The following is a 12,454-nucleotide window of genomic DNA, read 5'->3' on the forward strand; positions in this document are numbered from 1 at the left end:
AAATCTGATTGGCTGTCAATGTTTTTATCGTTCATCAGCTGGAAAAAAATCGTGAAAGTGATTCAAAAGATTCACAGTATCTCTGTGCTGTTATCGTAATAGCTGTGGTGTGGACTCTGATATTCATTATATAATCAGAACGATTTTTAGAACTATATCTTTATCGTTATCACTATAGTTACCGGTATCATCCTTGGTGTGAACGGCCTTTAAAGGGATGGTTTGGAGTAAAATCAACCTAGGGTCCTTTGCACCATGACCTTGAGTCACTCCCCCCCAGAAGCTTTTTTCCCTTGGTCGAACATTATTAAAGTTAGAGCTTATTTAGAGATATCAGCCGGATGGCTTAGTGCAGGCGCTAATGGATCCAAGGTTGTATCTCGTAAATTACCCCACTAATAATGCCTGGAATGACACCAAACTTCTACAGTAGTACAAATAGGTTCTGTACTCATAAAACGAGGCATTGGAAAGTTTGTAAGTACATCAGGAGTTTATTTAAATAACACTTGCCTGACGGCTAATGCTACCGCTAACCCGGACGTCGACGTCACTTCTGTGATTTGGGAAAAGCCCGTAAAAGTCCTGGCAGAAAGCGATGCATAAGGATGTAGTGTAACGACGCCAAGATCCAGGAATGCACTAATATTTTGTTGGTAGTACCAGTTTGCAACAATTATTAGTTAACACTAAGTTGTCAACACTTTGGAAAAAATAATAATTTGTCGTTACACTACATCCTTATGCATCCTTAGGCAAGTGTTATTTAAATAAACTCCTGATGTACTTACAAACTTTCCAATGCCTCGTTTTATGAGTACAGAACCTATTTGTACTACTGTAGAAGTTTGGTGTCATTCCAGGCATTATTAGTGGGGTAATTTACGAGATACAGCCTTGGATCCATTAGCGCCTGCACTATAAGCCATCCGGCTGATATCTCTAAATAAGCTCTAACTTTAATAATGTTCAACCAAGGGGAAAAAAAGCTTCTGGGGGGGGTGTTTGGCTCGAGGTCATGGTGCAAAGGACCCTAGGTTGAAATTACTCTGAACCATCCCTTTAAGAATGGCATTCACTTGCATGCTAATTAGTTATGTATAAGAACATTTACATGTCAGTTTCTGGCACGATTTGTTCCTCATTTTTAATATCTGACCAAACCCACAGAACTTAGGAATCGATTTCAAATCTGAAATTGAATTGAAAAATTCCTGAATGACTTCAGTTAATGCAAAGTTGATGGATCAATAAATCAAAACCACAGATTAATGGCAAAGCAACCAGCCGTACCTCGTCTATGACCGTGTCGTCCGAATGCGCCCGCAGCTGAGCGTGTGTGTTGATGACCTGTAGCGCGCGGGTCATCGTGAGCTCGGTGTCCTCTGAGGATCCGCTGCTCTGACTCAACACAGCCTGAAGAAGCGGGAAACAGAAGGAGAACGCCGGCGCTGGCAGGGCAGACGCTTCTGACCCTGCAATCATTGAGAGGTTCGCCAAGTTACAGAAGCTTTTTATTATTTTTTTGCACTTTCTTGCACCAAAAGACTTTTGTAATTTGGTTTTCATGTCCATTTTCTCCCCTCTGCTGCATGTGGATGTGTGTGTGTGTTATTCACCGGTTTTGGCGTCTCTCTGAGGTGTCGTGTGTGTATGCAGCAGCAAGATGGTGCGCTGCGTCGCTGTGTTCAAATCTTCTTGAGCCCAAGCAGGATCCAAATCACACTCTGGCTTCAGCTGACGCAAGGTCACATGACCCACGAGAACCGCTAAACATGTAGAGAGAAAAACAAATTTGAGCCACATTCACACATGAAAGCAAAAGCACGACATCCGTTATCCACACATGCTAAAACAATCAGAACGAACAGAATTAACCCTGTAAAGCCTGACATATGAAATAATAGTCCGAAAAATCTTTCTTTTCTAGATAAAATCGAAGAGTTTATCAAACCTTCAGAATAAAAGTTTGCATACGTGTTTCTGCGTATCGTATTTGATGCATCAGGCTTTTATGACTAAAATAGTCTGATATAGTGAGAATATGGAGCTTAAACTCAAGGAGGAAAAACACCTCAATTTTATTAAGAGGCCCAAACCAAGCAAAAATAAGCAATTTGGTGCAAATGCTGATATTTATTTGAACAAAACACAAGATGAAATTCTGATGCTTGTAATGTAAGTCAGTGATATCTTTATAACAGTATAGCAGATACTTGCATAAAATGCATATTAATATCAGCTGTCACTCTACCTGCCAATAATGTCTTAGTAAGATAAGATCAAGATAAGAAAATGACTAAGATCAAATATTTTATGATCCGTCTCTGTAGTTTCAAAACATATAATGCAATGCAATACAATGATGATTGAGAGATGAACAAATAAACCTTCCTCAAAAGTCTGATGATCATATTTGACACTCACATTTGAACATGACTGATGCATGGATAATCAAGATGCTCAGTTGCTTCAGTCCAGTAAGTGTTTATCTTGAAATATTACTAACGATATTAAAGATAATCTTAAGTCTACTGAACAAAAATCGGTTACACTTTATTTTAAGGTGTCATTGTCACAGTGTAATTATATATTTAAGTACTGAGTAATATTAAGTAACTACATGTACTTACTATAGGGTTAGGGTAGGACTAGGGTTTGGTTGAGGGTTAGTTGCATGTAATTATGCATAATTTACTGTTATTAATATGGTAAGTACACGTAACATGTAACAAGGACACTGTAAAATAAAGTTTTACCCAAAAATCATTAAAGATTTCACAGCAAAAGAAACGTGAACTACCATTATACTAAAAGGCCTTTACTTGCTAATAAAGTATGAACTATCAATCAGACGACAGAAGGCATGTAGGAGTAGCAACAGGATTTTCAGCAGATTTGATCACGCTTATAATCCAGAGGCCTTAGAAATTTGCGCTTCAAACATGAAACCATGGTTTTATAGGGTTAAACATGCATGCATTCACAAAAACGTACATAAATCATTTATATATGAAAACAAGGAAAATAGGAAAAGGAAGGCTTACCCAAGTAGTGCAGGTGTTTAGGCATCAGAGTGACGCCGATGCGCAGGAACACGGGTTTGACGCGTGGAGCGGCCACAGGAGACTGCAGGAGGGGAAGAAGAGCCTGCACGACCGCAGGAAGATGAACCCAGATCAGAGGAGGACGACGGGCCAGAGTCGCCTCTAACAGACCCATCACACACTGCAGCTCCACGTCCAGCTGAGAGAACAAGAGAGACGCGTCTCACTGGTGTTACACTTAAGACACACTTCAAAAGTTAATTGATCACCTGTTTATTCATGTACACCATATTTCACAAAAGGAGTCCCCCCTTTTTCCTTTCTGTAAACTGTCATGTGTAATCTTAAACAATATTTAACACAGAGGTATACAGGTGCATGAACACATTTTTTAATGTCTTAAAGGAGAACTCCATTTTTTTGTAAATTTGCAGTGCTGTCAATACAGAGAACAACGACAAAAATCGGTGTTGCCTACACCATGTTATCCTCTTTTTAAAATTTGCACCCTGTTGACTTCAATGGGGCAAGTTTTAAACCTGCTTTTAGCCTCTTAACATCCTTGATGTGTCATTACAAGTGCCCAGCCAATGTGAGCTCAATGTTAAAATTGACCAGAGTTCTCCTTTAAAGGGTTAGTTCACCCAAATATGAAAGTTCTGTCAGTAATTACTCTCCCTCATGTTGTTCCAACCCCGTAAGACTTTCGTTCATCTTCAGAACACAAATTAAGATATTTTTTATTAAATCTGAGAGCTGTCTCACTCCTCCATAGGCTTCTCTGTAATCGATATCTACCATCCCAGAAAAGTTAGTAAAGACAAAGTTTAAAATAGTCCAAGTGACTACAGTGGCTCAACCTTAAGTTTATCAAGCGACGAGAATACTTTTTGTGCGCAAAAAACAAACAAAAATAACGACTTTATTCAACTCTTCATTTCCTTCTGTGTGTTTCTCTGAGTGAGTTCACATAGTGTAACAGCGCAGCACTTCTGGGTTGGACATCAGAACGTAGGCTCACTATTGGCCAGCATCACACGCATCACACACATGACCAGCGTCAGCCAATAGTGAGCCTGCGTTCTGACGTACAACCCAGAACTCACTCAGAGGAACACAGAAGAAAATGAATAGTTGAATAAAGTCATTATTTTAGGGGGTTTTTTCGCACCAAAAGTATTCTCGTCGCTTGGACTATTTTAACGATGTCTTTACTAACTTTTCTGGGCTGGCAGATATGGATTACCTAGAAGTCTATGGAGGAGTGAGACAGCTCTCAGATTTAATCAAAAATATCTTAATTTGTGTTACGAAGATGAACGAAAGTCTTACGGGGTTGGAACAACATGAGGGCGAGTAATTACTGACAGAATTCTCATATTTGGGTGAACTAACCCTTTAAACTTAACAATTGGTTTGTTCACGCTGATGATGTGTCTCGGGTATGACCTCTCACCTCCTGCAATCTCTTGCGGATGCTGGACTCTTTCTCCAGCTGGTTCTGCATCATCTCCTTCTGTTTGCTGGACAGCTGGATCTCCTCTTTGATGCCTTTCTTCTTCTTTATCTCCTGAAGGACAAACACAAGGGGAGGCTCAATCAAATGTGCGGTATAAAACAGAACAGGATGCTATATTGGCTATGATTTTAAATGTCTAGACTTCATTATTTGGTCAAACAAAAGTTAAGACATTTTAATGGTAATGGCTAATGCTGATCTAAAAGAATAGCCAATATATAATAAAATATTTAACAGGAAATAAGATGTACATAAAATGATCACCACCATCACTAAAATTTTATTATATATATATATATATATATATATATAATTAAACACTATTATAAACTTGCACTATTATAAATTTGCAAAATAACTGTTTATCTTCAACATAACAACTAAATTAAACAGGTAATGCACTGAGATGAGAATGTTCTGCATTTCAGTTGGAAATATTTATTGTTGCATACTGTAAATAGTATTTGACTAAACAGTGTACAGTAACTATTCAGTATGCACACTAGAACACACAGTCCAAAACAACTTGTTCCCTTTAATATTCCGGCGGATTGTTTGCAGTATTTCTCTCTCACCTCTTGAAGCTCCATTTCAATGATCTGCTCTTTGAAGGAATAAGCCTTGTTCTCTCTTTTCATGTTGCCTTTCTTTGTGCTCTCCTGCTGCGCACTGCCAAAAACAATAGCAGTGTTTACAGAACCATGTGATTCTTATTCATTCAATACCTCAAAAAATGAAGTTCATTCATTCCATCTGGACTGATTCAGTTCGCTTTACCTCATAATGATGCTCTTATCATAAAGTTCTCCCTCTGGCGTTCGCATGATTGCATATTCCTGACGCGTCACCTGGATCATCGCATGATTGGACAAGCGCTGGGTCACGTGATCCATGACACGTGGCAGCAGTTTAGTTGGAGACAGAAGTGATAGAGAACCGACAGCATTCTGAACAGCCTACAGCGAGAGAGAGAGACACGACAACCATAAATCCAGCAAACATCTGACCTGAATCTTAAATGTGTCCTATTATATCAGTGCAATAATTAAAATAGTTTGATGTTTTTGAATGAAGTCTCTTAAAACTGCATTTGATCGAAAATACAGTATATACACAATATTTATCAAATAAGATGTATATAAAAAGGCTGCAATTAAATTATTATACTCATTATAAATTTTACACAATATTTGATTTATTTATTTTTGGGGGGGAAAATCTGAAAATGGGCATTATCTATTGATAAGTCTGTCAACAGATTTTAATATTAAATGCATGCCCTACTATATCAATGTGTGTGTCCTACTATATCAATGCAAAATTACAGTCACAATGAAATCAAAATAGACAATACTATTTTTGCAGTATTTATTATAAAATATTTATCCGTGCACATCATTCTTTTTTCGTAATCTTGAATCAGAAAAACTTCCCCTCCCTCTTGCAGTGACATCTCTTCTCATCTCTGATGACGAGGGCGGGGCAACCTGTCACTCACATGAGATCCACCAATAGCAAACCACAAGGACAAAATCAAGCCCCGCCCTACAATTGTTCTTGTTCCAGAATCCGTTTCACTTGAATATATACGTCACAATAGGGAAGAAAAGACTATCGCAACTTCTCATGCCGACTTTAAACGCACCTGGTTGTCTGTGTTGGCTTCTAGCAGGCGAGGTAGAATCTTCTCCAGGTGTTTGTCGATGAAATCAGCAGCGTCCATCTTCATAGTGGACAGCAGAGAAGGCCACAACTCGGACCTGACGGCCACTGAAAAAGAAAGAGCGTGATTAAAAGCTATTGGGATATTCCTGTACGGATGCAATCAAATCCACTGGGTGAGAGACGGACCGATGGAGGGATGATGGGTAACGATGAGAATATCCAGGGCCAGTTTCTCAGTCTCTGGCAGGTCGTTCCACTGGGCCGCCGCCGAGCAGATAACCCTCAGAGCGTCCAGCAGGATCCGCGGAGCAACATACGAGCGTCCCATCTCAGTCAGCTCACCCGTCTCCATATAAAGAGCATCTGACGGCAGAATCTGATTCAAGAGACGGAAAAATTAGCAGATTCAAAACACGTTAGTGTTTCCCACAGATTAGAAAGCAATTTGTGGTGGTGGTGGTGGGGGAAGAATCAAAATAATTCCTTCGTTAATAATTCGTTACACAGAACTTTATTATATTAAATATTACTAAAAAAATCCACACACCCAACCCAAAATCCACACATTTAACACCCTAAGAATGACATAACAGCTTATATAGTGTTTTGACCTCGACAACCCAACTGCATTTTACCGCAAACTTGCGACTAACGTTAGTTAACTTAGATTGAAGGCGCAATCGCTTGTTTGCTAAGGGTCGGGTCGGGACTCCAACATTAACACACTGACAACATTGTATTCAGAATATAAAATATTTTGTTGATCTCGGATGATCTCGAGTGACAGAGAGACGGAGGGAGAGCAGGGAAAGGAAATGCAGCTGAACGAATGTGTTTTAAATAGCGTAAAAAAAAGAAAAAAGAATAATGAAACGCAATATGTGGCGGCCGGTGTTAATTCTGAGGCGCACCGCCAAGAATTAGTCTATGTGTGGGAAACACTGATGTTAGTGCAAAGTAGCCTAAGCGTTCAACTCCTCTTCATCCCTCACCTTGTGTTTGTTAATAATGACACGCAGTTCTCCCAGAAGGCCGTGGGCCAGGCTGGATCCGCCCAGCGAGGACAGGAGCTTCTTCACGGTCTGCTTAGCATGTTTACGCACACACCACTGTCGGGACAGCAGCGCCATAACTGTGGCCTGATGATACATCCTGAGGACGGCAGACACGGGTTTGAGTCACATGATCGCTCACAGATGCTTATGAAGAGTTTTTGCACTATTGTTGAATGCCAAAAGTCACCCCATTTACTTTCTTGACCCTGTTATCAGCAAATTTCAGCAATGCTTTTGTCGGCTCAAAATACCCCCTGACATCACTGAGTGGATAATAATGTGTACAGGCATATGAAAACACTGTAACACAAGATGTGCATGCTTATGAATTCTTCTAATAAATACAATTAGCATAATTTCAGAGATGTCAAAGTTGCTTTGGGGTCAATTACTAAATTACTAAAACTAAAAATTATATAATAATTAAAAACTAATTTAAAATATTAATAAATCCTGTAAGAAATGAACAGTCAATATTTTTTACGTAATGAGGTAAACAAATCAAGCAAATGAAAATTTCACATGCATTTGTTAAGTAATTTGTTTAGTAGTCGTGTAACAAGTGGCTAAGGTAGAGTCAGCCGATCAAATCCCTAAATAAACACTTTTAGGGTGATACAAGATCGCATTAGGCTTTATTTTGCATATCATAGCCCACTTTTAATGATCCTAGAGTTGCCTTAAAGGTTTCTGACCGAATATTCTTTATCATTACGAAATTGAAATGATTTACAAATGCTTAGTTTAGATGTTTGTTTACATTTTCAGCAACAAAAAACTAAAACGTAAAAATTGAACACAGGAAATAGAATTAAAACGGCCCGTCCACTGAGATAACACAGACGCCGCATGTACCAGCGTCCCCTCATGGACTATAAACACAAATACAACAATCAGCAGATATTAGGCTTTTATGCATGTTTAAAGAATATAAGACCTTTTAAGATTGTTTAACGTGAATTAAATTACAAGTTTAAGACCAATTTGCAACAAAACAAAGGTCAAAATTCATATTTAGTCATTGGGTATTAACAAATTGGGTAGAAATGCTAATTTCATGGAAACATTTCTCATTTCATTAAGTTTAACTTGATACATTAAAACTGAAAAAAAAAAAAAAAATGAAATGCAAGACCTTTTAAGATCTTTTGATGTCAATTAAATTATGAATTTAAAACCAATTTTGCAACAAAAGTTAAAAATCCATATTAAATCCTTAAATAGTAAACTGGGTAGAAATAAAATCTTGATATTTTAAGTCAGGGCTTAACAACAATTTGTCAATATTTAACTTAAAATATTTACTTCCTACTGAGATTTTCCCTCTGCCAATTCAACGAATAATTAAATTCTACACAAAACATTTCAGGGAAAAATAGTAGTGACTCACTGAGACTTGCTGTTGTTGAGTCTTTGTGGCTGATCCAGGAACAGTCTTTCACACAGCAGCAGGATGGTGCACAGAGCTGTGGGTACAGAACACAGGTGTGTGTGTGTGAGTGTGTGATCTTCATCAGATTTACTGATCAGTGTTGTTACTGTTAACTAAAACTGTTAAAAAAATATTTGTCATTAATAAAAAATGAAGCTGAAATAGAATAAAAGCCTAAGTTGATCGTAGAACAATTGCCACCAATGGTCTCTATGATCAACTAAGGCGATGCTTTTGGGAGAAACAGCTCTGAGCGTTACTGACAGACTGGGAAGAGATGAGAACAATGGAGAATATGGGGAAAATAATGTGTTTTTTGAACATTCAAGCATGAAAATCTATTCTAGTAGAGCTCAAAAGACTTTGTAAAAAGCATAATATGGCCTTCTTCGTCTAACCGCTTAAGGCAAAATATATATTCCTCTGAGCCACATCAATGAAATCCTGAATAAGTTTGATAAATGGAGCGTTTCTGACCTTCTTCACTGGCCTGAGAGAGGAACTTCTCAGTGGTGAACAGAGGCTTCTTTTCATCCAGTATCAGGTTCCAGAAAGACATCAGCTTCGCTTCTAAAGACACAGAAGAACATGATAATCACCAGCATTAGACACCGGAGGTCGACAGATATGTAGATATGTTTACATCCAAAGTTGCGAGTTTAAATTGGGTGCAAAATTGGAATATCGCAAAGAACATTTGCGAATAAAGCAGCATTTCCATCCCATGTGTTCAAGAGAACATAATCGTAACTTCCTGGGAAGTTGGTGCAAAACATATGTCATAAAAATGGAAGTTGCTGCAACCGGGGAAGCCACTGAAGCTCTTTTTTCCTTCATTATAAATGACTTGCGTTTCAGAGCGATAAACGCAATAAACACTGTCGTTCTCTTGCGTTCGGATGCTGGTGTTTGGGAACGCAATCATGCGAGATGCTTGTGAAGGGAATTAAACCGAATCATTCTGATGACAGACTTTGTCTCAAAGTGGTTTCAGAGCCGCCAAACCAACGTTTGAGATGCTGTGATACGATTGGTCTGCTAGTAAAGTCCAGTTATGCAACCAATCCTCTGTTGAGGCAAAGTCACATGAGTTTTTTGTTCCGCATCAATGGATTTATTCAGTAAACGTGTTTCCATCATAGTTTAAGCTTATGTCTTCTTATCGGATAAAAAATGTATCCGCCTCAATTGAGTGCATTAGTTTTTTACGTGCATTTTTAGAGTTTATGGCATTTCATTCCAGTGTTTTTATGCAATATCCCAAAATGTGCATAAAAATAGGTGGATGGAAAAATAGCCAGTGTGAACGCTCACCAGACACAGAGTCGAGCACAGACAGCCGACAGAGCAGCACAGAGGCGGTCACGGCCTCAGACAGCAGTGCATGCTGGGTATTCTGGGCAGCAGCTTTCTCCACAGTCTGGATGAGGAGAGGTAGGAAGTCAACAGCCTGACTGAGAGTGTCCCCTGAACAGAATGAAGACACACAGACGCTGTTTATTTTGACAAAACATCAGCATGTGAGTATGAACCCATGTGAAACATCCCAGCAGTCCGCCTGACCTTTGAAAGCCCCGATCATGGCCTGGAGATACGCCTGACGCACGAGGGACGTGGACGTCTTGAGGCCGAAGGCTTTTTTAAACCATTCCCTCAACTCTGAAGGTACGTTCACCGTCAAACGGCCCGTCCACTGAGATAACACAGACGCCGCATGTACCAGCGTCCCCTCATGGACTATAAACACACAAATACAACAATCAGCAGATATTAGGCTTTTATGCATGTTTAAGAAATATAAGACCTTTTAAGATTGTTTAGCGTGAATTAAATTACAAGTTTAAGACCAATTTGCAACAAAACAAAGTTAAAAATTCATATTTAGTCATTTGGTATTAACAAATTGGGTAGAAGTGCAAGACCATAAAAAACATAAAAAAACATATTGGATACTTAAAATAAAATATACAACTAAATAACAACTAACCCCTAACAACTAAATCAAGGAAGGTAAAAAGAACTTAAACTTATTTTTATTACAGCTAGTTGCCATAGAAACATTTCTCATTTCATTTAGTTTAGCATTTAAAAAACTAATAAAAATGACTAATTTAAACTTAATAAAAACTGTAATAGTATATAAGTGATACTAAAATAACACTATTCAAAGATTTAGCAATGAATTCGCATGTTTACAGTTCTCAGGCGTCAGTTAATGGTCACGACAAGTAAACTTAAATTTTTTTAAGTGCTATATTTAGATAATATTAATTTATAATAATAATAATAATAATTGAATTCATTATTAGTGTTACATCAACTCACTAACCCCAGTTTATGAAAGTAGTCGAAATGCTCTCATACTTATATGGATGTTTAGTGTTTAAACCAGTATGAAAAAAGTTTAAGTTTATTGAAAAAGTTACTTTTTAATGTAATTAAAAGCCGTAGGTTTCTCACCTTCCTGTTGCAGGTATGGAATGAACATCACAGCCACACTGGAGCTCAGAGACTGAGAGGAAGTGCCAGAGACGGCGTGATGACTGCAACTTCTGATTCCTGTTTCAAGAACACATAAATGAAGCTTAATGCGTTACTAAAAGACTCACATATTCATGCAGAAGTGAGAATGAGATTTGGGAGATAAACTGGAAAGGGCAATTTCTTTTAAACAAAGCGTGTGTTTTAAAACACAAAACATGTTTTTTAAAAGTTGAACTTCCTTTAACTTGACGCTAAAGACGCTAGACACAAGCACAGGGGTCAAAGATGTCTGTAGGTTTCCTGATGGAAACAGAGGTGGACAAAGTACACAACTTCCTTACTTGAGTGAAAGTACAGATACTACTGGTCAAATATTACTCCGTTACAAGTAAAAGTTGTAAAGACCGATTCTTACTTAAGTAAAAGTACAGAAGTACTCGTTTTTAAAAGTACTTAAGTATCAAAAGTAAAAAGTAAATGTCAATGCATTGTTTTATTATTGTTGCATTGTTGAATGTAATACTTACAGTACCTTATGCCTCTGAATCTATGCCTGCCTTCCTACCCTCATATCAATATCACATTTATTTCTAGAACACAGTTCCAGTAGTGGGATTGAATATGAGATTGAATAAGTCACTCAATAACGTCTACAATGGTTTCGAACACCCAAATGGCTGTTCCCTCAAATAGTGCCCTTGGCTTAGTTTTTTGGCTTTGACGTCAACCCGACTTTCATTTCCAACCAAAATCCAACGTCTGTCCGACGTCGGGTTCTGACATAAATCTGACGTCGGGTTTTGACGTCAACCCGACTTTCATTTCCAAACCAAAATCATCCCGACTGACGTTACTACTTTCTACTCAAGGACCTTGACAGAAATGTAGTGGAGTAAAAAGTACGATATTTGTCTTTCAAATGTAGTGAAGTTAAAGTAAAAAGTTTCCAGAAAAGATAATACTCAAGTAAAGTACAGATACTCAAAAAGTGTACTTAAGTACAGTACTCAAGTAAATGTACTTTGTTACTGTCCACCTCTGAATGGAAATAAGCAGTGATCAAAAGATACTTTATTTCAAGATTAGCTATTAGAAAAGAAACCATTGCGTAATGAGCATACGAGATGGACAGATATTCACCCGAGAGAACGCTCATCTTCTGGGCCACAACAGTCAGCTTCCCCTCTGAACCTGTGCAAAACAACATGAACAATTAGGAATATCCTGCTTTTCAAAGTGAGCAGGATCTGGT

General features: G+C 38.2%; 1 protein-coding gene across 1 annotated transcript in view; it reads right to left on the reverse strand.

Moving 5' to 3' along the window:
* The window catches only part of gcn1 (GCN1 activator of EIF2AK4), a 62,559-nt gene that overhangs the window by 37,489 nt on the left and 12,616 nt on the right, over positions 1–12,454 (reverse strand). The window contains exons 12-26 of the mRNA XM_084087899.1: positions 12,343–12,393; positions 11,179–11,277; positions 10,282–10,455; positions 10,033–10,185; positions 9,196–9,288; positions 8,677–8,752; positions 7,224–7,383; positions 6,418–6,607; positions 6,212–6,336; positions 5,344–5,522; positions 5,142–5,235; positions 4,504–4,617; positions 3,048–3,246; positions 1,620–1,769; positions 1,294–1,475 (exon numbers count right to left, since the gene is read on the reverse strand). Coding sequence (XP_083944025.1) covers positions 1,294–1,475; positions 1,620–1,769; positions 3,048–3,246; positions 4,504–4,617; positions 5,142–5,235; positions 5,344–5,522; positions 6,212–6,336; positions 6,418–6,607; positions 7,224–7,383; positions 8,677–8,752; positions 9,196–9,288; positions 10,033–10,185; positions 10,282–10,455; positions 11,179–11,277; positions 12,343–12,393 — 2,039 coding nt within the window. The remainder of the gene's footprint in view (positions 1–1,293; positions 1,476–1,619; positions 1,770–3,047; positions 3,247–4,503; positions 4,618–5,141; positions 5,236–5,343; positions 5,523–6,211; positions 6,337–6,417; positions 6,608–7,223; positions 7,384–8,676; positions 8,753–9,195; positions 9,289–10,032; positions 10,186–10,281; positions 10,456–11,178; positions 11,278–12,342; positions 12,394–12,454) is intronic.

This window comes from Abramis brama (genome assembly GCF_963993115.1).
Source record: "Abramis brama genome assembly, chromosome: 16".
NCBI lineage: Eukaryota > Metazoa > Chordata > Actinopteri > Cypriniformes > Leuciscidae > Abramis > Abramis brama.